At 42.2% G+C, this 24,996-nt stretch overlaps 2 protein-coding genes across 4 annotated transcripts; both read left to right on the top strand.

Moving 5' to 3' along the window:
• Window positions 1–210: 210 nt before the first annotated feature.
• On the top strand, window positions 211–3,784 carry FABP7 (fatty acid binding protein 7). Its single transcript, XM_076333503.1, has 4 exons — window positions 211–348; window positions 1,031–1,203; window positions 1,838–1,939; window positions 3,435–3,784. Exons 1-4 carry the CDS (start codon window positions 276–278, stop codon window positions 3,483–3,485), a joined length of 399 nt encoding a protein of 132 aa, XP_076189618.1. The 5' UTR covers window positions 211–275; the 3' UTR covers window positions 3,486–3,784.
• Window positions 3,785–6,318: 2,534 nt separating this feature from the next.
• Window positions 6,319–19,656, top strand: SMPDL3A (sphingomyelin phosphodiesterase acid like 3A). 3 transcript variants are annotated; one of them, XM_076333505.1, is made up of 8 exons: window positions 6,319–6,561; window positions 8,179–8,392; window positions 9,882–10,026; window positions 12,968–13,064; window positions 14,346–14,524; window positions 15,706–15,886; window positions 17,845–17,969; window positions 19,143–19,656. In XM_076333505.1, exons 1-8 carry the CDS (start codon window positions 6,456–6,458, stop codon window positions 19,452–19,454), a joined length of 1,359 nt encoding a protein of 452 aa, XP_076189620.1. In that variant the 5' UTR covers window positions 6,319–6,455; the 3' UTR covers window positions 19,455–19,656. The 3 variants fall into 3 exon arrangements, with proteins under 3 accessions (XP_076189620.1, XP_076189621.1, XP_076189622.1); XM_076333506.1 differs by lacking the exon at window positions 6,319–6,561 and adding an exon at window positions 9,161–9,259 and having other exon boundaries at window positions 8,305–8,392; XM_076333507.1 differs by lacking the exon at window positions 6,319–6,561 and adding an exon at window positions 9,161–9,231 and having other exon boundaries at window positions 8,305–8,392.
• The last annotated feature ends 5,340 nt before the right edge of the window (window positions 19,657–24,996 follow it).

Raw genomic sequence — 24,996 nt, forward strand, 5'->3', positions numbered from 1 at the left:
CCCCTCCACGCCCCACTGTGTGCCCCGGCCTGCGGGGCGGCCCTGGCCGGGGGCGCCCCGCGCCCCTTCCCCGGCGGCGGCGGGGAGCGCCCTCCCCCGGCGGAGCGGGGAGGCGCCGGCCCGCCGCGGCCGGCCCGGCCGGCGGGGGCGGACCGCGGCCGCCCCCCGCCTCCCGGCCCCCCGCCGGGCGCCGGCTTTAAATGCGGGGCGGCGCGGCGGCAGCGGCGCTCCCCGCCACCCCCCGGCACCGCTATCGGCACCCGCAGCCGGCCGCCATGGTCGAGGCTTTCTGCGCCACCTGGAAGCTGGTGGACAGCCAGAACTTCGACGAGTACATGAAGGCGCTGGGTAGGTACGGCCGGGCGGCAGCGGCACGTTTAGGGGACCTGGAATTTTGCATTACACACCCCACCCCCACCCCCCCAAATATTAAAATTTAAAAAGCGCCCCCCCTGCCAGGGGTGTAGGTAAAGCATTCGCAGCGGCGGGGGAGGTTCGGGCGGCTGCGCCTCTATCAATAGAGTTAAGTTGATGCGGGTCATTCGGCCGGGGGGGGGCGGGGTGTGCTTGCGTGAGAGCCGTCCTGCCGGGGAGAGGCTCCGGGACGTGCCCCCGGGTTAGGGAAAGCGCATGAAAGAAGGGCAAATGCTGCCTGCAGATAAACTGGAAACAAACAAACAAAAAAGAAATCATTATGCTGGAGCGATAAGGAACTGCAATCCGGAGCAGCAGAAGCGATCGTCACCGTTCCGCGGCGCTGCGTGGGCATGCCGTGCTGCTGAATTAGGTTCCTTGTCGGGGTGCTCGGAGGTAAGGGAGGATACAGAGCTACATCTGTGTGGGGGGAGTACCTGTGGGTACTTCGGGTGTAAGGGCACAAGCGAAGCAGAAAGTAGCATTTCACTGTGATAGCTTAAAGCTGTAGAGCGGGGGAAGAGATTTCTGTACCTCGATGTGTGGCAGAAAAGGTGTAAAAAAACCCAAAAAACCCGAATGTCTGATGGATTTCTCTGTTCCCTTGGTGGTCCAGGAGTGGGGTTTGCAACACGGCAGGTGGGGAATGTGACTAAACCCACTGTGATTATCAGCAGCGAGGGGGACAAAGTAGTGATCAGGACTCAGAGCACTTTCAAAAACACAGAAATCAGCTTTAAACTTGGAGAGGAATTTGATGAAACTACCCCCGATGACAGAAACTGCAAAGTAAGTGAACTCTCGGGCTGCAGTGGCTTCTTCTTTCTCTTCTTCCTCTCTGCCCCCGAGGGTGTATCTTTGGTAGGGTCAAAGGAAAAAAAAAAGTAACCTCTGCTACTGCCAGTTGTAGCACTGTGAAGGACAGGAAAAAACCGCAAGATTGCATCTTACTTGCCGGCTGACGCCTTGTCTTGTCTGGAGCAATGCATTGTGTCGCCAGTCCCCTGCCTACCTTCCAGTGTCAAACACTTGTGTTAGCCGCCCGCTTTTCTTTCAATCCAAATATCATTTGGCATAACTTTTTCCAGTCGAAATGGGGAAATGCCTTCTTCCCTGCATCTTTGGGGGCTTAACGTAAACGTTATTCCAAAGCACATCTGAAACAGTGGTTCTTTCGAGACTGGAACTCAAAGGAAACAACTTTTTTTCATCCTCTGACTCAAACAAGTATTGCATGGAGTTCATGCTTAGAACGAGGATGATTCATGGGCATGGGTTTCAAACGGCTGGGACTACTTTATCATTCTAGATCCACATCCATCCATTGAGGAGAATTCAATAGAATAGTGCATGCTGCATGTGTGAGCAGAATCCCAAATACCCCAAATAAATGAATGTCTTTGTGTTTCTTGGTATCTCACAGTCAGTTGTGACCCTGGATGGAAACAAGCTAGTGCACGTACAGAAGTGGGACGGCAAGGAGACAAACTTTGTGAGAGAAATAAAGGATGGTAAAATGGTAATGGTAAGTATAAAGCTCACTGAGCACGACGTACACCGCTAACGCTCCTCACTTACATTTATCTCAAGCTTCATGAACAGATAGCGCTACTTATACACAAAACCTTAAATTAATTGGTGGGGAAAGCTAGTAGAGATTTTCAAATTTTTTTTTGTTTTGTGTCTTGTTTTACTGACAACTGAAAAATGGCTAATGGTTTTAGGCAGGCCAGCCAGTGGATTTCCAGAGTGTATACGTTCTTTCTAGAGTTTGTGTAAATGCCCAAGAAAAAAAAAGTCTCGGTGAGCTGGAAAAGGTACAAAGTTCTTGATTATATAGGCAATGATCTGTTGCCAGTGCTAATTTAGATTTCTTTAAAACCTTGTTTTATATATGCATGCATAAATAACATTTAATTACACAGAACAAGTATTTCCCTAGGAAAATAAAATCACAATATTGCAGGAGGTAATAGCATTTTCATATTTAATAATAAAGGGTTTATTCCTCCTATCTTGTTAAAAACTACGATAAACAGCAATTGTGTGAAGAAAAGTCTTGTTCTAAATTCACATTCTTTTCCTGACTTTTCAAGAGCAGAGTATGGGGTGAATAAATGGTGCAAGTTACTGTATCTAATGTCCAGGGTGGCACTTCTCATGCTTATTTTTGGCACAGAGCTGTAACTTTCAAAAATAAAACCTCTTCAGCTATACTCATCTACGTGACTTGGCTGTTGCAGAAAACCAGTTAGCTTGTTTTCTAAATACTTCAGAGAGTATCTGTATGGATGGAGACTTCCAAATAATTAAAACCTTAAAGCATACCGTCAGTGCAGCACAACATGACAAGCGATTCAAGGGAAAATACATGCTTTGTTTTTGGAAACGGCTATATGCATATACAGAAAACCTTTTCCTTTGGGATTTGAACACGGTGAGATGCCCTGTTCCACTTCAGGAAACACCTTCAAGGCTCACACACTGTAGTTAGTGTTCTGCACAACTGCAGTAACTAAAATATTTGGTAGTTCTAGCTACGTAAGTGCACAGAATGCATTTCTTCTAATACAAGGTTCTCCGTAAGTACATGCCCATGCATAATAGGATAGAATATGGGTATTAAGGACTTGGATTTTAGATTGCATATTTTGCAATGTGGTCAGCTTTGGGAAAATAAGCGTTAAATCTGTATTAAAACAATGCTATATCTAAGAAATTACATTCATGAAATTAGAAAAATTGAACAGTCATTTCTAGTCTCACTTTAGTTGCCTTGTACATGTGTGTTATGTGCTTCTTGGGTTTGAAAGTAGCGAGGAGAAAGTTATGCTTATTATGGGATCCATAACTTTGAGGTTTTGCCTCTTGTTCATTTAAAGTATCAATAATCTAGACCAACTAGATATAAATGACTTAATGTGAAACAACCTTGCTCTAGCATGGACTTCTTAGTATGTTAAGTCATTACAGAAAACGGTCCAGCCTCTAACGTGTCTGTCTTTTCCTTGGACTTGCAGACTCTCACCTTTGGTGATGTGGTTGCTGTTCGCCACTATGAGAAAGCGTAGAGTTTACCTGACCTCTGTCCAGATGTTACTTCTGCTGGATGGATTAATGTACCGTCCATAATCGAACGTAGCTAAAATGCACATTTCTGGCATGAAAGGTTAATAAAGAGTTTTGGGGGGGTGTTTTTTAAAAAAAACTTTACGCCATCAAATTGGCAAGCTTGTGCTGTATAGTGAAACAGGTTAAACTTGGCATTAAATTTCTGAAACACTTGCCTCTCTTTTTTTACAATAAATGGAACATATTTGAATTGTTTTGGAATGCAGATCGAACAAATTAAAAAGTTTTTTAAACCTGTGCTTCTTTTTCATTTAATTGGCTAATATTCCAGTGTTTTGGAGGGAGTTGTCGAAAGTTCCTTTTTCTGAGTTAAACAGCAGAAAAGCACATGGTACATAATGCTGCAGCAGCCTCTCTGTGTGATGAGTGAGAGTATATGGGAAATGAAAAATTGTCTGTCTCAAGCCAGTTTCAGCTCCTCTCTTCACTGGGCACTTGTTACCCAGTGCATGCTAAGGTCAACAGATAGACAGCCTTTGATGTCAGGGGGAATCCTGTAGTTTTGGTTTTAATAGTTATGGGAGTTTTTCATTTGTTTTGGTGGGTTTTTTTGCTAATATACAGAAGATGGAAGTAAATCAAAGTGCAAAGATTGGAGTGTTTCACAGAATGGGAGGAAAGGACCAACATGATAAAGGGCAGGACTGGGGGAACCTAAAGTACAATGCTTATCTTTCGTCAAGTCTCCACAAGGGTGGAAGGAAAATGGTACAAGACAAACCTTCTGAGATTCCCCTCCCTGAGCTGTAGTTTCGTAGCTAATATGTACAGGAGGTAACAATTTGCACTGTGAGAAATGTTAAAAAAAAAAATGCTGCTTAAAGGAGATAAATCGAAACCTTATTCCTGAAGAATATTCCCTAAGGACTGGGTGGGAAAAACTGCCTTACACTTCAGATTATTAGGAAAATTAAAACAGGTTGCTGGCAGCATGGAGGAGATGGTTTTCTGACACACTGACTCAGTGGACCACATGGAGGTGTAGCTACCTACAGCCTTTCAAACAAAGGCTGAGCTGAGCTGTAGCTTTAGCTGGTCAGTACTTGGAGGGGTGTGTGGCTGCAGAGGGCTGTGCAGGAGGGGCATCCTGCCCAACGTCCCGTGCCTAATACTGCACTGTGCCATCCTTCAGATCTGCTACATGGTATTATGGGAAGTGACTTCTTGCTTCCCTGAATAACTAGCATAACATGGGTAGCTCATCTCACTCACCTCATAAAAGTTCACACAGAACCATGGCACCTAACCAAGACAAATACAAAATTTAATGTTACTAGCTTTAATTTTTCACAAAGAAGCTGCCTGAAAGGAACATCCAAGTCCGTTTTCTCTTGTGGGGACCACTATACATCTAGAAGAAGGACTCCTTAATTATGAACTATTATAAATACGTTTTCTTTAGTGGCTATTGGTAAGTTTTTAAAATCTAGGAGCTGAAGTTTTTCACTGGGGAAAACAGACTTGGGTCCCCAGTACTGGCATTCATCTTCACAACAAGTGATTCGTGGGGTCATGAATTAAAAAAATAAGGTTTTTATTAAATATGAGGAAAGGAATTGAGACAGAATTTTAAGGCTTGGTTTACAAATAAACCCTGAACAGTAATTGTTTTACACTACAGTCACTTTCAAACAAAGGCTGCTTTTCCCTACATACATAGGTTCTGTAAGTCACATGAAACCATCACGAAGCTTATTGGTGAAATCTTTTGCTATTCTAAAGATGAATGATATTAATGTCAAATTAAATAAGGGAGAGAAAAGTGGAGAAGTGGTACCTGCGAAGTGCCTGCGGCACAGTGGAAAAGCGAGGAAAATGCCGAGGAAAATGGGACTTCCAGCTGCTGGTAAAACGGCTTTGCGAAGCCCTGGAAAGCAGATCTGAACGGAACAGCACAGTGAGCAGCTATGGGACCCATGACATCATTATTCTGGTCTGCTCCTAAAACTGACACCAAGTCCTCTTCCCTCAGCGGAAGCTACTCTTGACTTCAGCCATAAACAGCAGCTCCGCCTTAGCAATGGAGACTCGTATTTACAATACACCTCAGCATTTTCCTTAAGCTGTATTAAAGGTGTACCTGATGTCATATTTCATCAGCTTTTCTAATTTTAAAGCGTGCTAAGTAACCAGGATCCATTTTTACATGTATACCGTAAGAAACCTGCCTTCCAAAAGATGCTTGAAACTCCTGTCTGGCGTCCGAGCGCAGCCTGCTCGGGGCAGGGTTAGGCTGTGCCCCAGGGCTGCCGGCACGGCACGGCACGGCACGACGGCGGGCAGCAGCGCTGGCCGCCAGAGGCGTTTCACGCCCCAGCTCTGTCGGTCGGTAGCACCGGCGGGGCCACGGTTGGCTCTGGGGGGAACGATTTTCAGCCACAGGTCCCAGGCGCTTCGGAGAGCCGTAACCCCTCGCTGGGAGCCCAGGGCTCGAAAGGACAGGCCCGCCGGGCGCCACAGGCCACAGGCCACCGGCCGAGCGGGAAAGGCGCTCCCGTCTTCCCGCTGCCCGCCTCACCTTCCTTCGAGGCTGCCTCAAATCTGCCGGTGCCGTGAATTTAGCCTTGCCCGCGGCCAGGCTGGCTGGTCCTCAGCGTCTCAGTGCTGACACGGGGGTAGCACCTCCTGAAGGTCACCCCGACCCCCGGCACGGCCGGCTGAGGCGACAGCAGCTGCCCTCGCCGCCACCTTCAGGCGCTGCCGCTCAGCAGCGAGCGGGGGGCCCCGGCCAGGGGCGGCTTTTGGCCCCCGGTCGTGCGGGCGGGGCGCGCTAGCGGCTTCCGGCAGCCCCGGGGAGGCAGCGAAGGGTCGGGGCTTGCACAAGCCGTCCCGAGCTCGCCCCTTTCCTCCGCGCCGGGGCGGTCACATGAGCAGCCGTCGGCGGGCAGGGCGCTCCCGGCACAGCCAACATGGAGCTGCGGGGGGGACGCGCCGCCCGCTTGGCCCTCGGCCTGGCGCTGCTCTGCTCCGCGCTGGAGGCGGCGCCGGCCGGCCCGCAGCCCCGCTACGCTGTGGGTGAGTCCGCCGGGGGGCAGCGGCTGAGCGGGGGCGCCCCCGCGCAAGGTGACGGCGGGCAGGAGCTCGGCTGGGGCCGCCCGTGGAGGACGGGGGAGGCGGGTGAGGGGCGGCCTGGCCCCGGGCGGCAGCCGTGGCCCGCGGTGCCTCGCCGGCTGAGGGAGGCCCGGCCGGGGGGTGCCGTCCGCCTCTCCGTGCTGCCAGGGCGGGGGCCCGGCGGCGGGGGAGGCCGGGGGTACGTGCTCCCCTCTTGCGCCTCCTTTCCCTCCCCTTCTCGCCGTTGCCCTCACGTAGACTGCTGCAGTGGTATTCCTTGTCCCAGTTGCCTTCAACTTCATGTGACTTTTAGATAAGTAAATCGTTGCTGTTCAGGTGTGGGGGGGTTAAGTGGGGTTTATATTTAGTTAGCCAGGGTAGGCTGGCGCTCCGGGCGGTGGCAGATAAGGTGAGCCCTGCCCTGCCTTTGGTGCGGCGTCCTGAGGCACGCACTGCAAACGTTGAATTTGGTTTCTGTGCCGTCAGCAAACACACACGTGCTCTGCCCGGTGTGATCCGTGGTACGGCAGCGCACGCAGCTGAGTGCTCCAAAATGGTTTCCACGGGATTTTCAGTCCCTGTGACTTACACGCATCTCAGACGACGCAGCGGTGTTCAGGTGTTTCTCTGTCTCCTGTTGGAGACTCCCTTGTTGGGAGTCGCAGTGTTGCAGATTTCGAAGATCTCTGCTGGTCTTTGCTTCCTGAAATAAAACTCCACGGGGTCCAGTCGCGTGGTGCCTGCTCTGCCATGGAGTGAGTGTGTGACCTCCGGAAAAATCAATTTATATCTGTCCTGGTTTCACAACCGCTACCCCAGATACACGTGTGCCTTTCCCAACTGCTTTGAAACTGACAGAAAGAAATAACTCTTATTTTCCATGAAACTTGAAGGCTAGTAGTCTAAGACAAGCTTAATTCATTTTGTTCACCATATTTCTATACTCTCAGCTCCTTTTCCTGTGCAGTGCTAAGTATCAGAGGCTGAGAATGTGTCAGAGTGGAAAGTAGTGAGTAGATAAGGCTGACACACCTTTCTCTGGTGTCAAGCTCAGTCTCTTTGCTACGGCGGCTGCTGGGGAGAAAAAGAGCTTTGAAATTTTTGCACACATGCTGTTTCTTGCCTTTCTTTCTAGTCTGTGATCTCTTAGAGTAGCTTCCAGCCAGGGAAGGTCTGGAAAAATAATTAAAATGCAACTCCCTCTCTTTACAGGTGGTGGAGTGGAGAAGTCCTTCTATCGCCTCCTCTACTCTCCAGTTTCCAGATTGCTATTTATGAAAAGGAGCTCATTTTCCAGTCCCTACCAACCTGCATTTTTTTTCTGCTGAATAGCTTAAACCTATGCCTCTGCTTCTGTTTTCAGTTTTTCTAAGCAGACTACGTGAAGGACTCTTGTCCGGATGCAGAACTCGCCCACACTTACCAGACGGGCTAATCAACAATTTGTTAAATTTATTCTCCTTTTCAAAAATTGAAAGAGGAATAGCAGTACACAAACTGGAGCAAACTTGGCATTACCCATGTATATCCAGTTCAAATGCAAATAATGCATTTTCTTTAATCTTTTTTTTCTGAAAACAGGGCAGTTCTGGCATGTATCTGACCTACATTTAGATCCGACTTACCACATTACCCCTGATCGCACCAAAGTTTGTTCTTCTTCCAAAGGAGCCAATGCCTCCAACCCAGGCCCTTTTGGAGACTTTTTGTGTGATTCTCCATATCAACTTATTTTGTCAGCATTTGCATTCATGAAGGATTCAAAACAGCAGGTTTCGTTCATGATTTGGACGGGGTAAGTGTTCAAGTCACTCTGCAGTTAAAGCTTTTATCAGCTGGATAACCATATAGTGCGGTAATTCACAAGTTTATATTTGCACCAACAGATCTGAGTTTAGTATCTCACAAATGCTACTTTTAAATAGTCCCTTTAGTTGTCCGAATGGCTAATAAGTGGAAGACTGAGTGAGAATATGAGGCCTCAGGAACAGATTTCGATCTCTGTAATCATTTCTGGATATTGTTGGACTGTTCATTGGGACATTTACCACATGACTGTATTAGTGCAAGTTAATAGAAATGGCGCGGGGAGGGTGGGAAGTGGAAAAAGCAAAAAGAAAGGTCAGAGGAATAACTGACTGGAATGAATTATTATGGGAGGTATTGGATTTTGTAGGTCTTAAGGTCATGAAATCTAAAGTGCATCCCTTTTTAGAAGATACTCTTTAACTATATTTTATTTGGCTCTGAAAGAGGTAACTAGAATCAAGCAATACTATAGCTTATGTATTTTTTTTTAAAGTGTATACAGTTACCATTCAGGTTCGGTGCCTGTATGAATTCAAGATCAGGGGCTAGCGGGGGGAGGATAACAGTGTCGTAGATGCTGTCTCTCTCTTCATTACTCATAGCTGCATGTGCTTCTAAAGAAAATGTGGTTTCACGGTCCCTCATTGCAGTATTTTGGATGTGTGCAGTCCCCTGTTGAGTAAAACGTTTACCTTTTCTGTGCTGATCTTCCTTATTAGAAAATGGGCATAATAATACTCTCTCTCTCACACAGGTGTTATCTGTGAGGCTTTGTGTGCCTTAGCAGTGGGACTGGAGAAAGAAGTGTGAAAGGGAGGCATATGAGTTAGTACCATGCCCTGTTACTTTCTAGGTATTCATAAAAGATAGCATTAATTTACGCTTCTGCCACAGCAAAATTCTCCATTCTGCCATCACATAATTTTTTATGCTATACATCAATGGATAATTTATCAAAGAGATTAGTATCTTTTGAGTGTTGTGAGAACTAGTTTGTTTATCAATGACGGGGTCTTTTTGCTGGAAAGGTTATATATGTTGTGTCACTTAATTTTGCTGGGGGAAGGGTGTTAGGAAATACGAATATGTAAAGACAAGTGATTAATTTATTTCACTTACCTTATTGTACTACATTTTCAACAGGATGTTGTTAAACGGGGAAAAATAAACTTACAAGGTTGTGCAGATGATGAAAGATACCTAACCCAAACTGCTCAAAATGATGGAGTTGAATTAATTTAATTTCTCAGGAATCTCAGTTGTGATAAATGTGAATCATAGAATTAAACATTAGTCTACTTGTTTGTTTTTTTTAAAAAAAAGCCTTTGCAGAGAGCCTTTCAGGCAATTCTATGATTTTAATTAAAGAGTCTATAGTAGTATTACATGCTAGAACGTAGATGTGTTTGCAGAATTTTTTGCCTTTCTTTATGTTGCTAATAAACCTTTGTTAATAAAGCCTTTTCCTTTTTCAGAGATAGCCCTCCTCATGTTCCTGTAAAAGAACTCTCCACAAAGTTGGTCATTAGCATCATTGGCAATATGAGTTCTACAATTCGTAATTTCTTTCCAGATCTTCAGGTTTTCCCAGCCTTGGGCAATCATGACTACTGGCCACAGGTAAAACAAGTCAGAAATTTGTTTATGTATCATATCGAGTGTGTTCCTAACCCCTCAGAAAGCAGGTGTGAAAAATAAGAGTTAAACTTGTGTAACTATTATTCTGGAAACAGTATTCTACAATTCTCCAATTAGCATTTAAAATTATAAATAGTTCCAATCAAGAACAGAAAGTACATCTCTCTCTGTGTGTTAAGTTAGCCAAGCAAACGTTGATGTCAGGTAAAATCTGTACGTTGCCTGAGGTCATGCAGATTTACTGCTAATCGTTCCTCATGGCTTAGAACCAGTAGGTCTCATCATAGTGAGTACACACTTATTTTTTTTTCTTGCTGTGTAAGTCATGCACGTGTGTACAATAACTTAATCTAACAGAAATGACACCCTTAATGGATCTGTGAGCGCGTGGTAGGATTCAAGGCCTACTGAAAGACCTACTGGAAATCTGTCTGCTGACATCACTGGATTTTTTTTATCAGACTAATGGCAGAATTTTTGTAATGTTCCCATAGTTCTGCCACTATTATTAAAAATAATGTCTTTTTTTTCTCTCCTTATTGGACACTTAGAAATGTTCGCATTGATGATTTACTGGATATGTGCGCCATTGCAGCTGAGGAAAGTGCTTTTTTACTTTCAGTGTTCTGCGAATATTGTTCTTGGCATAGCTCAAAAGTAAACAGTTGCTTCATGTGTCCTTTAAAGCATATTGTGGATTGATCTGGCAGCACACAGGACTGAGAAGCAAATTCTGTCATTGGATCTGAGGGGATCGGAAGGGATGTGGAGCAGGTCAACTAAAATACTTTGTTTGAAATGCCTAATGGGAATTCAGTAATACCCCTTCACACCCCCAAAGACTTTTATTCCAGCTTTCTGTGTTAATCATGAAGCCTATCAGGGTATATCTTGGTGTAGCAGGTGATTGTATCATTGCCTGTATCATTGCTGGAGTTAGTGAGAGACAAAATAAGAGCTAAACATATCTTGGAAATGCGAGTGCATAAAACAAGCTGGGACTTCAGTCTCTTGTGTTCTTACTCTGGTAGTATAGCTTCAGCTTGTCATATGCACTGACAGGGGGCCAGGTTGGTTCACCAGAAACCACTGGTAAAGTATTTTGATAAATAACACCTTAACTGAAGTCTCACTCAGTGTTTTGTTTTCATTTTGTTTTGTTTATTAAAAAGTCTTAACAGAGAATAGTTGTCATTCGGCAGTCTCCTTTGATACAGAAGAAAAAACCTGTATACAATAACATGGTAAACAAAGAATGTAGTGACTTTTCCAACAAATACAAGTTTTGTTTGTGAAACTACATCTGAAGATAGAAAAAAGATGGTCAGGAGGGGCAGACGGGCAGCAAATAGTATTCTGAAGCAGGCTGCTGATTGGAATAACTGTTGTAGTTCTCTCTGCACAAAACCACACAGGGCAGGCTTCACCAATGTGCAGAACTGACATACTTTTCCGTTACTGTTTGAAAAAGACCATGGGATCAGAAATTCCCCACTATGGGGTCATTTCAGGTTGTTGGATTTTTTTTTTTTTGCCGTTGATGACATTTCTGTTTTTCATATGGACATGCTTGGCAAATGTCCCGTAGACTGGAAGTGATGTGGAGCAAGCCACACACTGTAGGCTGTTCCAGAGCAAGTGTGAAAGCTGCATGCTCACCACGCACCAAAGGATTTTACTGTTCTCTATTGTGTTGTGACCCGTCCGTCTGAACAATTTAATGGTCTTGGGTGATTTTTCTTGCAGAGCCTATTAAAAATACTACTCAGGTTAATCAAGCATTGGGGTACCTTTCAGATCGTATATTGTGACCTCGGTCTTTCTGCATAGTCTTACATGTTTCGCATCCTTGCCCCTGCTTAAAACAAGTTCCCGAACTGCTGTCTAATCCACGAGTTCACAGAGCGCTGACTTGCCTGTGTCCAGACCGCCTTCGGTCCATAACATGGCCTCTTATCTGAGATCAGGTTTTGCTATGTCTGTTAGTGACTGTTAGCTCTGGCTGAACTGGTATGGCTCAAAGCTTTCTTAATAACTCGTATCTGTGCACTGCAAGCAACAAATGTCTCAACAGACTTCTGATTGCACTAGTCCTAGACAGGGACTTAGTGCCTAAGCCTCTAATAACGTAGGTTTAGTTTCAGAGATCTTAGAAGGGTCAAATTTTATGTTTAAGAAAACATGCACTGTAGTACTGTTCCTATTTTTTGACCTCTGTTTGCTGCTTCTAGCACCGAGAATCCAAGCAGATATTTTAGGAAAGGCAAGGACAGGCTGGGATCTTCTGTCAGGGTTAGATGAGAGCATGGCTCTTACCAGGCTGTGGCGCTTGGGCATTGCTCGACTCAGACTGAAGAGTGCTACAGTCCTAATTAGAGCCGGTGGGAGAAAACATTGACAGAACTTTTCTTTTACATTTTAAATGCTTTGTTACTAGAACTACAGGGTATCAGGGAAATATTTGTGAATTTCACCAGAATGTTTCTGAGGGCCGTAGTAGAGTTTTGGGGAGCTGCTAGGAACCCCGAGTTGCTTGAAAAATTCACCTTCTATAAAAGCAGCGTATGTTCAAGCTTTTCCTCCAAGGTACTTTATTTTTAGAGTTTGAATCTTCAGGTTATATATTTATTAATTTTGTAGAATGTACGGTTTTCCCCTCTGCTGTACTCCTAAGGCTTGAAAGATTTCTGGCAGTAGTTTATCAATGCATTAACAAGGCCACGCAGTCAGTTCTGACTAAGTTCAGGCATTTGTTCCTGATCAGCAATACTGGATGTTCAGAAGTTTTTTTCCCTTTCTTGAGTTCCTCCTGTTGATGACTGGATGTACTTACGTGTTACGCGAGGGGTCAGGTGGGATAATTCAGTGATTTTTTTGTCTGTGTGTCAATGCTAAGACTTAGGCAGGTTCTGCTCTCTCACAGGATCAGCTTCCTGTAACTACCAGTGAAGTTTACAATGCTGTAGCAGATTTCTGGAAACCTTGGCTAACTGATGAAGCAATCAATACCTTCAGAAAAGGTAAAATATGCCAGTAATGCATTGTAAAGCTAGGGCTTAGAGAACTAATGTTTCTATAGATTTGTCCCATTTGTTTAGCTAAGTCTCGTAGGATGAATCAGCACAATGGATTATCTGTAATGCTTCTCCTGGAAGAAGTTATTTGTCTTTTTGAATAGCAATGCTTATCTTCATGGTACATTTATTCTCTTCTGATGCAATAATTATTGCTTCTTGTAACCTGTACAGTATTATTGGCTTTGTACCAATGCATGTGAAATATCTTATTGCCTTCAAGACCTCATAATACTTTTTAGATCGAGGCGTATGATGCACAAGAAGACTTAGATTTGGTTGTAAAAAACTGATGAAATGTTGTTTCTGTTTCGATACTATATGTATTTCAGAGCATATTGAATAGGCACATATTTGTTCACGTTATGATAGCACATAGTTTTGGTGATTATACTGTTAATTGCAACCATCATATTTGCGTCCAACTTACTAAACTGGGAGAATATTGATATCCTAATTATGATTTTTCTTTTTAGTGAAGGACTGAAAAGTTCAACCCAATTTCCAATCCACTCAAACGTTAGGGATTTGGAAGTTTAATTTGTGTTTTTGTGTCCTGAATGAGAAGGAACTCTGGGTAAGAGTGGAAGTAGAAACTCTAATAGGAAAAATAAAACTCAAAGGGGCAGACCTTAAGTTAAGGTGTATTGGTATAGCTCTGTTGCCATGGCTCCACTGAAGTCCATGAACTACGAAATTGCACCCATTGAAGAAGCTCTGTATGCCATGCAGAGTTTTAGGAGCTTGGATTGAAAAATGTGATCTTTACTTTTCATCATACTCCAGTCTGAAGTTAAATGACTCTCAAAGTACAAGGCTACTAAACTCAAACAGTTCTTCCTGGAGGAACTTATATGTTTGCAGTATTTCAAGAAATGTGGACTTTTTAACAATTACTGCATCTCTTAGTGTGGAAGAAATGTTACAGGGCACTTCTTGTGTGTCAGTTGGATAATTGCGTCTGAAAACTGACAAATAAACACAAAGGCAATTACAGGCAAGAATTCATAAAAAAATCAGTGTCAACTTCTCCTACTAAAATGTTGCTAAAAACAGATTCTTAAGATGTTCTGTTGTGATAAGGTGATGCATGGCTTGAATAAACATGCCATACTCTGTTTTAGTAGAGAGAGTAAGGCTGGGTATTTTGTCAGTGCTGTACTTTCATTCTGAAGTTGTGCTTTGAAGCCTTTCATTTTTCAGATGATGTTGGTCTTATTTTCACAGGTGGCTTCTACACACAGCTGTTTGAATCCAGTGATAGCTCTCAACCACTCAGGATAATCAGTCTGAACACAAATTTATATTACAGTCCCAACAGTGTAACTGTGAATATCACTGACCCAGCCAACCAGTTTGCCTGGCTGGAGGGAATATTAGAAACCTCTTCACAAAAGAAGGAAAAGGTAGGGGCTGTGAACAGAACCTGTCAGCATTATTTGTTTAAATGTTGAAAAGATTTTAAAAAAAAAAACAACAATGAAAATATAAACATGATTCTAGAAGAATATTAATGCTGCCAAAGATACTGCAAAATCAAAATTTCATTTTTTTAAATAATTCTTCCTTGAATATGCACATTATACTACAACAATTAATAAAATAGTTGAATGCAGTTTCTCAAATTATACAGTAAAATACCTTTTCTTTCCTACAATGTAAGATACTGTAGAAGCCAGGATGAGAATATGTAATACTTTCACTTTTGTTTCTTGACTCTTTTTACTCATAGCCTTTAATTTTAAAATGTGCACCCTTGGCCTGAGACAAAAGCTACCATATTTCATTTACATTTTTATGTAACTACAAGTATCAGAAATAGAAATTAGAAAGGAGTTTGTCAACCACAAAACATAGCCAAGCTGCAGCAATTGCTATGATTTGAGTGTTATAATAAATTGTCTTACAATGCTCAGGTTTTGAAGTGAGGTTATAAATTGTTGGCTCATGTTTGATTGATTGGTGCGGGGATTGGGTCATCATCTGACCAGAAAAAGTGTTTAATTTGAAACATATTTACATTTTGCTACGGTGTTGTAATTTTAAAAATATTATCTTACAGTCGGGAGAAAGGAGAGATTTCCCTTCCTCATAAAACCCTGCAGCATATTAGTTGGTGTGTGCAGTTGGAACCAAGTCTCAACCTCAGACAGAGGGGTTTTAACCAGTTCTTCCATGTTTCTGGTGACTCTCTGACTATGCAGGCTCTGTAATACTCTAACATAGTTTTTCTTACTGTCCCCTTGAGATGCCAAATCATAAGTCTTGCCCTAGTAACTTATTTTTTCATTAGAAAGAATTGATCAAATTTTCCTTTGGCCTAAAATCACACATAAATTTATCGGAACTTTTTTCCCAAGAGTATACTGAATTCACTTAAAAAAATTACTCATTTTTTCTCATTGTGAATTTAAACATTCTTACTGTTTGTATTTTGTATAACAAAACTGTCGTGATTTATAGCTTTCAGAATGCCATTTCTGAGATAGAAATGGTTACCACAATTTCATAATAATGCAAAGTTACAGATAAAAGTGTAAGTTTCAAATGAAGGTACTAATTGTGCTTTCTGTATCTAATTCCTTAGGTATATATAATAGGACACGTACCAATAGGATACTTGCCATATGCAAGGAATACTACAGCTATCAGGGAGTATTACAATGAGAGACTGGTAAAGATTTTTCGCAAACACAGTAGTGTTATTGCGGGGCAGTTTTTTGGACACACACATAGAGATAGTATCATGGTCCTCCTGGATGAAGAAGGTAATGATGCTTGTTGAATCCTTCATCTTTTTCTTCTTGATTAAAAGCAAATTAATACTTTCTTGCATGTTCTTACTAGTCAGCTTCTGTTATAAATCATTGAAAAAGGGAATTGGGAAATACTGCTATTTATCTACAAGAGTTCAAGCCTCACACACTCCCAGTTTTTTTTCCAAAGAGAACCTTGCAAGGCAGACTGTCTTTTTTTGTTGAAGTCAGAAGAGACTCCCCAAACTCCCTATATTTTTTTAATGAATGCTTATGCCTAGACAAGAATTTCTAGTCTTTCCTCTCCACTCTCTCAGTGACACGGGCAAATTGTACTAGCCAGTTGCTATTGTGTAATGTGTCAGAGGGAATGTTCTCAGGCCAACTAGACATGCTCTATGTTCTTGTGTTTCCTGCATCATTACTGTGCCTCTCTGCTGAGTTCCCTGCTGCTTCAAAGTTAATTAAGATAAGGGTAAGCAGGAGGCAGGGGAAAGAAAGTCTCTGCCTGTTGCATCTCTTAGATCAGCTAATTTCCGTTCAAGAAAAGCACCCAGGTTTGAAAATTTTGTTTACTGCTTTGAAATCCCTTAGTTTAAGCATGGGCATGGCCGTATGGAGCACTCTAACACCTCTAACAGAAGATCTCTAACAAGTAACTGGTTAAGTATTTGTGTCTGTACCATAGAACAGGTATGTGAGAGGTCTATTGCTTTGGTTTATGTAAAATACCCAAATATTAATTGGCTCTTTATCTATGTTTTGTGTGAACTCATAAAAGCAATGCCAAAATGCTGACTGGGGTAACAGTATTCTAAATAATTTACCTTTTTACATGCCATTGTCATGGAATTGATCTCCAGTAAAAAGGAATCCAGCCCTAGTGAAAGAACTGGCGCTTTTTTTTTTTTAAATGGTATTCAAGGCATTCTTATACCTACGTATTTTTGTACCTTGTCTCATCTGGGCATGAAATCATCACCTCTACTGCAAATTTCACTGAGGACAGGCTGATCTTGGTGTCTTGTCATTATAGTTTGCATGTGCAAGTAACTGCTTCCAAATTATTTTAATAATTTTGCATCTTTTGACAAAATTTAAACAGTGAAATTGCATATAGCTAAATACAGTTTGTGCTTATCTGTACAGTTTTAGGCTGTCTTCTATTCATGCCATTTTCCTCTTGACAAAATTCCAGAGAATTCAAGATAAATGTAATACTGTAGCCAACATGAGTGTGCTGAGATACAGAGCTCAGTTTTATCTTCTCCAGAAGAATCTACTGATTTCCAAGCTTTCAAAGCTTCTACTCATATGTGGAGACTGACCTTGTGATTTCACTGCTGTGAAGTTGTCAGAGTAAGGAATAGTTAGGGCTTCTTTTTTGTTCCACAGAGAACCTCTCAATATACTTACCTGCATATTCTGTCTAATTAAAACCCGTGTACATCCTCATTGTTTCAGTTGCTGTAAAGATAGGCGTTCACATACTAGGTGCTGGGCTAGTCTAGATGAGTGAAGTCGGGGTCAGGTGATGATACCCTGGTGTTCCTAATAACATCATAAATACATAAAGCAAAAAATACATAAAGCAACATGTAAAATATAGCATGGAGACAGCAACTAAAAGTTTTGAATATTTCTTCAGTAGAAATATGCAAAATACAGAGACCTTACATATAGGCAAGACCATTTTGCACAGGTAGCTGAATTGGTGGGAAGCCTCTAGTATAGACAAACTTAACTGGTGCACACTGGAATGTGTAGTGTGGTATTTTACACAGATTTTGGTCTATCCAGTGGAAGTATAGGAGGAGTTCACAGTGATACAGCTAATCCAGTGGGAAAAAAAGCTTATGTACCTAAGCCAGTCACTCTGGTTCTTGCTGTGTTGATTCTCTACAAAAACATTTGTCTGAGAAAGAAATGATCGAAAGGAAACTGTTTCCACACCTTCCCTCTTCCTGCAGAAAAGCCAGTAAATTCCTTGTTTGTGGCACCTGCTGTAACCCCAGTGAAGAATGTATGGCAAATGGAGTCCAATAACCCTGGCGTCAGATTGTATCAATATGATCTTCTTGATTATAGCTTGCTGGTAAGTAAAGATTTTAAAGCATTGTTTAAGACTTTAAATACAGTGTCCTTAAAAATTACAGCGAGATGTCAGCCTTTGTCGTATTATGGCTATTGGTGGAACTTTGGTGCTTACTCTTACTTTTCTTCCTGGGCAAAGAAAGGGAAATCTGAAAGAGAACTTGGTCAGTCTTTCTGTGCCTGCAGGACTACCCAGTACTTCCTGTTCTCTATGAAATATTTTTACCACGTAGAATCAAAGACAGTCGGAAATTTTCTGGGCAGAATCCTAAAACTATTTGCAGGGAGCTCTGCAATGGTGAAGAAGGTTCACCTAAATCCTGGGCTTGTTTACCTACCAATGTTGTTTGCTGGTGGTAGCCTGAGCTTTGGGATGCAGTCCATGAAATGCTTCTAAAGGGTGTAGAAGAGCAGATGAAGAAAAGCACTTTTAACCATGTGATGTCTCTCATAATCATGCATCTTCCTATATAGAGTTTATACTTTTTATAGGAAATTATAGATAAATTTAGAAGGAAAAAAGTAGAAATCTTCTATTCTGTAGTCTCATATGATTCTTGGAGGTTAAGTGAATCCTGTATAATTATTTTGGCTCTGAATGACTCAGATATTGTCTCTAATTCAGGGTAAAATCTTGACCTTGCTGAGTTCAGTGGCAATGCATCCTGCAGCTTGACTGGGACTGGGGTTTCTCTTTGGAGACTTATGCTAATACAGGCTGCTCCTTTCTCGTGCAGATTTCACTCCTGCATCTCCATCTCTCCCTTTCCCTTAAATTCTCCCTGGGCCGTTCTTTTTCTGTCCATTCTGCCCCTCAAGCAGTGCCCGCAGAAAAGAAACTTCTGGTTCTCACCCTTTTGCTCCACTCCTAAAGCAGACATGAGCATAGTGGAGTTTGGTTTACAGTTTGGACAGGAAAGACCTCTAACACTGCCGCTGCTGCCTTTTGTGGCTCCTTTTTCCTCTCCTCCCCACCCCCCCACCATTACCGCACTGCAAGTACCAGCTTTGGGTGTAAGCCCAGCTCTTGGGGTAGGACGTGACCTTCTATTCAGTTGTGAATAATGAGGAGTGACAGCTTCCTAATCAATATATCACTCTAGAGACTTAATGAAGCAGGGAAGAAAGCAATACAGGCGTGCCTATTTTTTCTTTCTTTTTTTTTTAACTGTAGGATCTTTGGCAGTTTTACTTGGACCTCAGAGACGCCAACAAGAAAAATGAATCAAACTGGAAATTAGAATACATCCTGACTAAAGCTTACGGCATTGAAGACTTGAAGCCAGAAAGCCTATATGAAATGGCCAAGCAGTTGTCTGTGCCACACAGCACACTGTTTGAGCAGTATTACAGTAACTTCATTGTGAGTTACGACAAAACCATTGTCTGTGAAGAGGGGTGCAAGACCTGCCAAATATGTGCAATCCAATATTTGGATTACTCCTCATACACAGATTGTATCAATCGGGAAGCAACATGGAGATGAAGTCTCCATGCAATTTATGCTGATACTGACTTTAGCCTGTGATTTAAAGAACCTGCTCATCCTTTCGCTCAAGCACTGACATGCTGACAAGGAGCCTGTGGGACTTCTCTGAATTTCAGGGGAGCAATAAATCTCCCTAGATCCTTCTTCTTGTAAACGTGTTTTCCTTCCACATCTAAATAAAAGTTTATTGGCTATGTAACAGTGGCCAGATTGCTGTTGTTCAAGTGTCCTGTACCCTCTGTAACAGGCATCCCAGTATGGGGGAATAGAAGTTACTCAGTTCTTTGGAAATCCAAGTCTCTTTTCTCAGGGTGTATAAACGTAGGCAATGCCATTTCAGGCATGGGATTTGTATGGGGGCAGGTTTCAACCATCTGCTGTCACAATTTGCAAACTGAAATCTGCAAAACCCACATTTGCTGAGACTGGAGTGCAGTTATGTTGTTGATGCGGTGCCAGTATTAGGTATCTCCCTGTGCCAAGTTTCCTTTTCCTTCTTAACCCCTTAAACCCACCTCTGTTTAGGGGCATACTATAAGGACAGCATGAAAGTGACTTAATGGACCACAAACCTCCATCCTGTAAATACTTAATGCATTTTTTCAGAATGTGTGTGTTTGCCTAGCACAAAGTGCTTTTTTCGTATGATAGAGCTATGTACATTGGTACTGCCATCAAGCAGTCTCCTGGTATGAGATTTTGCAGCAGACCATAAATCAGCTTTAAATTGGTCAACATCACTAATTAGACATAGCATATACATTCTCTGTGCAGCACAGGAAAACACGCACTTGTCATGGTAGTTTCTCAGATTTCTTTTTTCATAGAGCAGTCTAGTACTTAATGTGAAGATGTATGAATTTATAATTGCACAGACCACTTCTTCCTCTTCTTGTGGTTAAATGTGTGCACAAGATGGTGATATTAAGAAGGCCGTTTATCTAGTGTGTATAACCAAGAAGGACCTTTACCCATTTTTCTGTCACATCAAGAGCTATACTTTTGGAACCTTTGGTTAATATAATACCATAGAGACCCTACTCTAGATAATATTATTCCAGAGTAACTGGAGCTGTAGAAGTGGTTATGAGACAAATCCTAACTAACTCTTAGAACTAGAATAGAGTGGTATGCTGTTGGGCATCTTGCTTCCTAGATTTAACTTTTTTTTCTGTGTCAGTAGATGTTATTTAGTGAGCATGAACAAATAAATGCCTACAAATGTCTAAATAGCAAGCTACGATCCAGACATACTTTTTCTTAATCTGGACTTCAATTGAAGCCAAGAGTTGGATGGCATAAGCCAAGGAGGATGTTTTTGTTTCAGCCAGAGAGATCTATCCACCAGGGTTACATTTAGCCAGGGTATATCCTCAAAGATGCACCTTGTTATGCAGGCTAGTGTTCTCTGCTTCTCCTGTATGTAACTATACTCATGCAAGTGCAAGCATAACTGGCCAGGAAAGATCCAGGAGTATGTTTGACTGCATCATCTTGTAACTCAGATGTAAACCAAGGAGAGAGCTGCTAGGAATGTTACACTAAAAAACGTGAGGTAAGTCACATGAACAGCTTGGATGCCCCCTGGGTGTAAGGGAAAATAGAGGACAACCATGATATTTTTGTTTCAGGTTCCTACTTTATTCCTTCATGGATCTAGGAATGTTCTAAAGGTAAGTTATCCTTTCCCGACAGAAACTTTTTTAAGGAATCATTTAAGAATCTTTAAAAGAGGCATGACCTGATAAAGTTGCTGACTCCTGTGAACCAGACTCCCGTTTCACTTTTCATATGGTATTTTGTGGCCTCATCTTGAAGGAAGGATTAGGGGGAATATTTGTAAGGCCGCATTTGACAGAAAGACAAATTACACCACCTAGTGGAGTACAAAGCTTTTCATTTACCTACAATTAAACTTGAGGCATATAAACAAGGAGAGTCATTTCTCAAATATTTTAGGGTTTAACTTCTAGTATTTGAAGGTAAGTAGTTTCTGAAGGAAGTACTGCTACTTCTTTGTAGGAGTACTGCCATGTAGCACACTTTATCTGGGTATTAAATAGTTGCTGGCTCCTAGAGGCCATGTCACTTGGTGGATCCTGAAGCCTGCGGTAGGTGCAGGTCTCAGCCCACATCCAGGGAAGAACTGGAGCCTACGGAAGGGATCCTCAGAGTCCAGCTCAGCTAGCCAGCAGAAAAGGGATGTGACAGAAACCAAAGATCTATCCTTAAGCAGGCTGATGTCTCCTTCCAGTTAGTTTCTGTGCTTTAATTCTCTCCTGGAGTTAACTGTCTGAGCTTATGTCTACATTAACAGGTACTGCAGCCTAATAGGAGTGCTTTCTTTAACAGGAGAGTTGGTGCTGAGGAGCTGATGTGGCTGATGCACATTTCATTAGCAGTTGGAGGATGTTGGATGTACCCTCGAAGTGCAGCTGCCAACTGTGTTGCATCTGAAAGAGCACTCTCCAACATGAATAAAAGCACAGTAAGAGGGGATGATCAGTAAACTCTGTTCAAAGGTGTGCTCCTGATCCAAACTAAAGCGAAGGTGCACCCAGAGGCCAACGTTAATTGCTTTAAATTGGGGCACTCAGTAGTGTTTGGATGTGATCTCACCATTTCTATTGTTTTTCACTTGCCAGCCTGAAGAAATTGAAATGACTGGAGGAGATGGGCAGTGAGTGAAGTGAACATATTGTTAGTAAAATTGAAGTGGTGAACTTAAGTTGTCTAAAGACAGAAATAGGTAACTAAGTACTTGTAGTCCCTTGTGGTCCATTTCCTGTGTGGACAAATGATGAGCACATAGCATCTTCAAGGATAAGTATCTAGTTTAACACTGTCATGTAAGTTCCCTCTGTGGAAACAGCAATCTCAAGAAGGTGAGTTGTCACATTGGTCTAAGAATAAAATCTCTTGAAGGCCCTCTCATGCCCAGTCAAGAGGAACTATGACAATGTCAGTGAAGAAAGGGACTGTAACTGTCCTAACAAGATTTTGCTTTCCTTCCTTATTTTCCAAAAGCTGAAGACTAGCTTTTATCTGCTTACCACTACAGCTTTCAACAAGAAAATACTGCTTTAGATAATTCACTTGTCATCTGTCAGCCCCAGGTTTCTTGTTCTGCTGGAGGAATATCCTACCTAGGAATTCTACCCATTTTGTTATTTGCTGGTCTGCAAAGAAGCCTAGTGTAAAATGAATGTTGTTTTCACACTGTGTGTGAAATATCACAACTGTAGAATTTCAAAGAAAACACATAGGGGAAAAAAACCCCAAAATATTAACCATCATATGTATGCTTCATTAGTTTCTGATGGTTGTGGGAATGGCAAAGGCACTGTACTGAGTGAATGTTGCCAGTGTGCAACTGACGAACACCGTACATCAATTCCTGTGAAAGTAGGTATCAGGAGAGTGGTCACAAGTAGGATGGAACATGCAGTAGGTGGATGACTGAAATCATAACAAGGGAATCACTTAAAACCAAAAATGTTGAAAGTAAAACCACTGGAAATGTGGCAAACCCCAGCTCCAAGGACTTAGTGAAGCAGTGGAAAGAGCACTGATGTGCTTACAGATGTGGCCAAATTACAGCTTTTCAAGTGCAACTTACGATTCCTTCAGTGGTAGAGCTATATTGAAAGACTGTCTGGGAAATTCTTTCTATTATCTGCATTTCTATCAAGTTGTGATCTGAATCTACCTGTCAAATGTGTTACAGCTAATTACTGAAATACTCCTCCATCATGTCTTCCAGCTTGCACTGGGTAAGAAAATTGGACACTCTGTTCTTGTACCCTATAAACTCTTTGTTGGATTTTAAAGCAACCAGTCAGACATCAGGAATAATTAAGCTGGAGAAGTTTCAAATGTGGAGCTGGGCAAAAAAAGTTTTTCCCATCCTGAAAAGCATCCTGAGATTTCAATATTTCCCACTGGAATAAAACCAAGACCTTGTTGAGGTTTTAGGCAGGGGGATATGCAAAGTGGGGATTTGCACCTGAGCCTGCCACCTTCCCCCTCAAGCACTTGCTGTGCATCTGTCACAGTGTTGACTATGCTTTCTCCTTCTAGCCTGGAACTGAACAACTTTCTAAATTAAAATTTTCATTGGAACTGTTACATTTATATAAAACTGATATTGACACAGCATTTTCGACTGAAAACTGTTAAGCAATTCTCAAGAACTTCTCCTACATGCTATAAAGTTTGACACCTTGCCTGTCCAACACAGTACATGCCAATGGATACATTGCAGCAGCTTTTTTTGTCCTATATAATCTATGATTTTTGATAGTTGGTGTGGGCCAGATGATCAGCTAGTAAAAACTGACTTTGGACCACTGAAATTAGTGAAGCGATGAATTAATTAATAAAGTAATTAATAATCCTACTTGAGATTAAGGAATGGGTTTTCAAAAATACCTAAAAATATTTCCGTGTGACATAATGCAGTCCCACCTGGAACTGAACAAGCAGACTCAGGTAGCAGTAGCAGAGTAGCTGTATCAGTATAGTGCTTTTCCTGGAATAATTCCCCCTGTAGCCCAGAGTGACATGGTAACACAGCTATCCTGTTTCTCCTTCCAAGCTACCCTGGATGTTTGCCTGTATAGCATTGATTTATGGCACATAAATACATACCGACAGACTTGAGCGTACAAACCCGAATGAATTGTGCTCCCAGGTCTTGTGGTTTGATGTTTGTTGACTCTATATAGATGGACAACCCTTATACAGTGTTTCTAGGGAGGTGGGGTGCTCTGCATCTTGTGGATTTTGGAGTTTACAAGAGAATTTAGAAATGCCTGAGGCTGCTAAACGATGGCAATTTCTGTAGGCTTTTGTATAAGCATTGAACTTCCCCAAATCTCCAGTATTCAGTCTAGCAGGATCTTCCTTCAAGTGGGGGTGGTGATAAAAGCCTGTAGTTGTGTCGCTCAAAATACATGCAGAAAGACTTCGCCCAGATGGGTAGGGTACCTTAAAACTCTTGCATGCTGCTCTGGCTTTTTTATGCCTTATAAAAAGGGAAGCATCCATATTTAGACACTTTGAAAAGCCTTCCGTGGCCAACTTCTCATTCCTATTTTGTTGGACATTTCAGGCAGAACTTGTCCCATGTCTTAGAATATTTTACACCTATGAAAACTGCCATCTGCCACAAAGCATTTTTAAACCAGTTGAAACTTGAGACTTTGGTAAAATATCCCGCTAAAAGATTCTGATGTTGTTGCAGCTGATTGCAATGAAGCGTGCATTTTACCTAGCCTTAATTGAGTCACTGCAAAGAACATTTAACTTAGTCTCACAGGAGGGGATATTTGATGTTGTTTTTACATCAACCTAGCTGAAACCTTCCAACATTTCTAACAGACTTTGTTGATAGCTAACAAGACATGTTTCAAGCTGTCTGTTCTTAACAAAGTCTCCTCATTTGGTTTTTTTTTTTAAATCTAATTGAAAGTATTTATACAGAGCTTGAAATTCTAGACAGGCACAGGATTTTGCTCAGAATAATTGCCAGTGTACA

The sequence above is a fragment of the Aptenodytes patagonicus genome, chromosome 3 (assembly GCF_965638725.1).
Source record: "Aptenodytes patagonicus chromosome 3, bAptPat1.pri.cur, whole genome shotgun sequence".
NCBI classification, from domain to species: domain Eukaryota; kingdom Metazoa; phylum Chordata; class Aves; order Sphenisciformes; family Spheniscidae; genus Aptenodytes; species Aptenodytes patagonicus.

Bases quoted from the DNA above. Each gene is read 5' to 3' on its own strand.
- SMPDL3A (XM_076333505.1), top strand. From the start codon at position 6,456: ATGGAGCTGCGGGGGGGACGCGCCGCCCGCTTGGCCCTCGGCCTGGCG. The intron at 13,065-14,345 runs GTAAAATATGCC...TTATTTTCACAG, and splicing joins AATCAATACCTTCAGAAAAG to GTGGCTTCTACACACAGCTG. The intron at 17,970-19,142 runs GTAAGTAAAGAT...TTTTAACTGTAG, and splicing joins TTCTTGATTATAGCTTGCTG to GATCTTTGGCAGTTTTACTT.
- FABP7 (XM_076333503.1), top strand. From the start codon at position 276: ATGGTCGAGGCTTTCTGCGCCACCTGGAAGCTGGTGGACAGCCAGAAC. The intron at 1,204-1,837 runs GTAAGTGAACTC...GGTATCTCACAG, and splicing joins CCGATGACAGAAACTGCAAA to TCAGTTGTGACCCTGGATGG. The intron at 1,940-3,434 runs GTAAGTATAAAG...TTGGACTTGCAG, and splicing joins AGGATGGTAAAATGGTAATG to ACTCTCACCTTTGGTGATGT.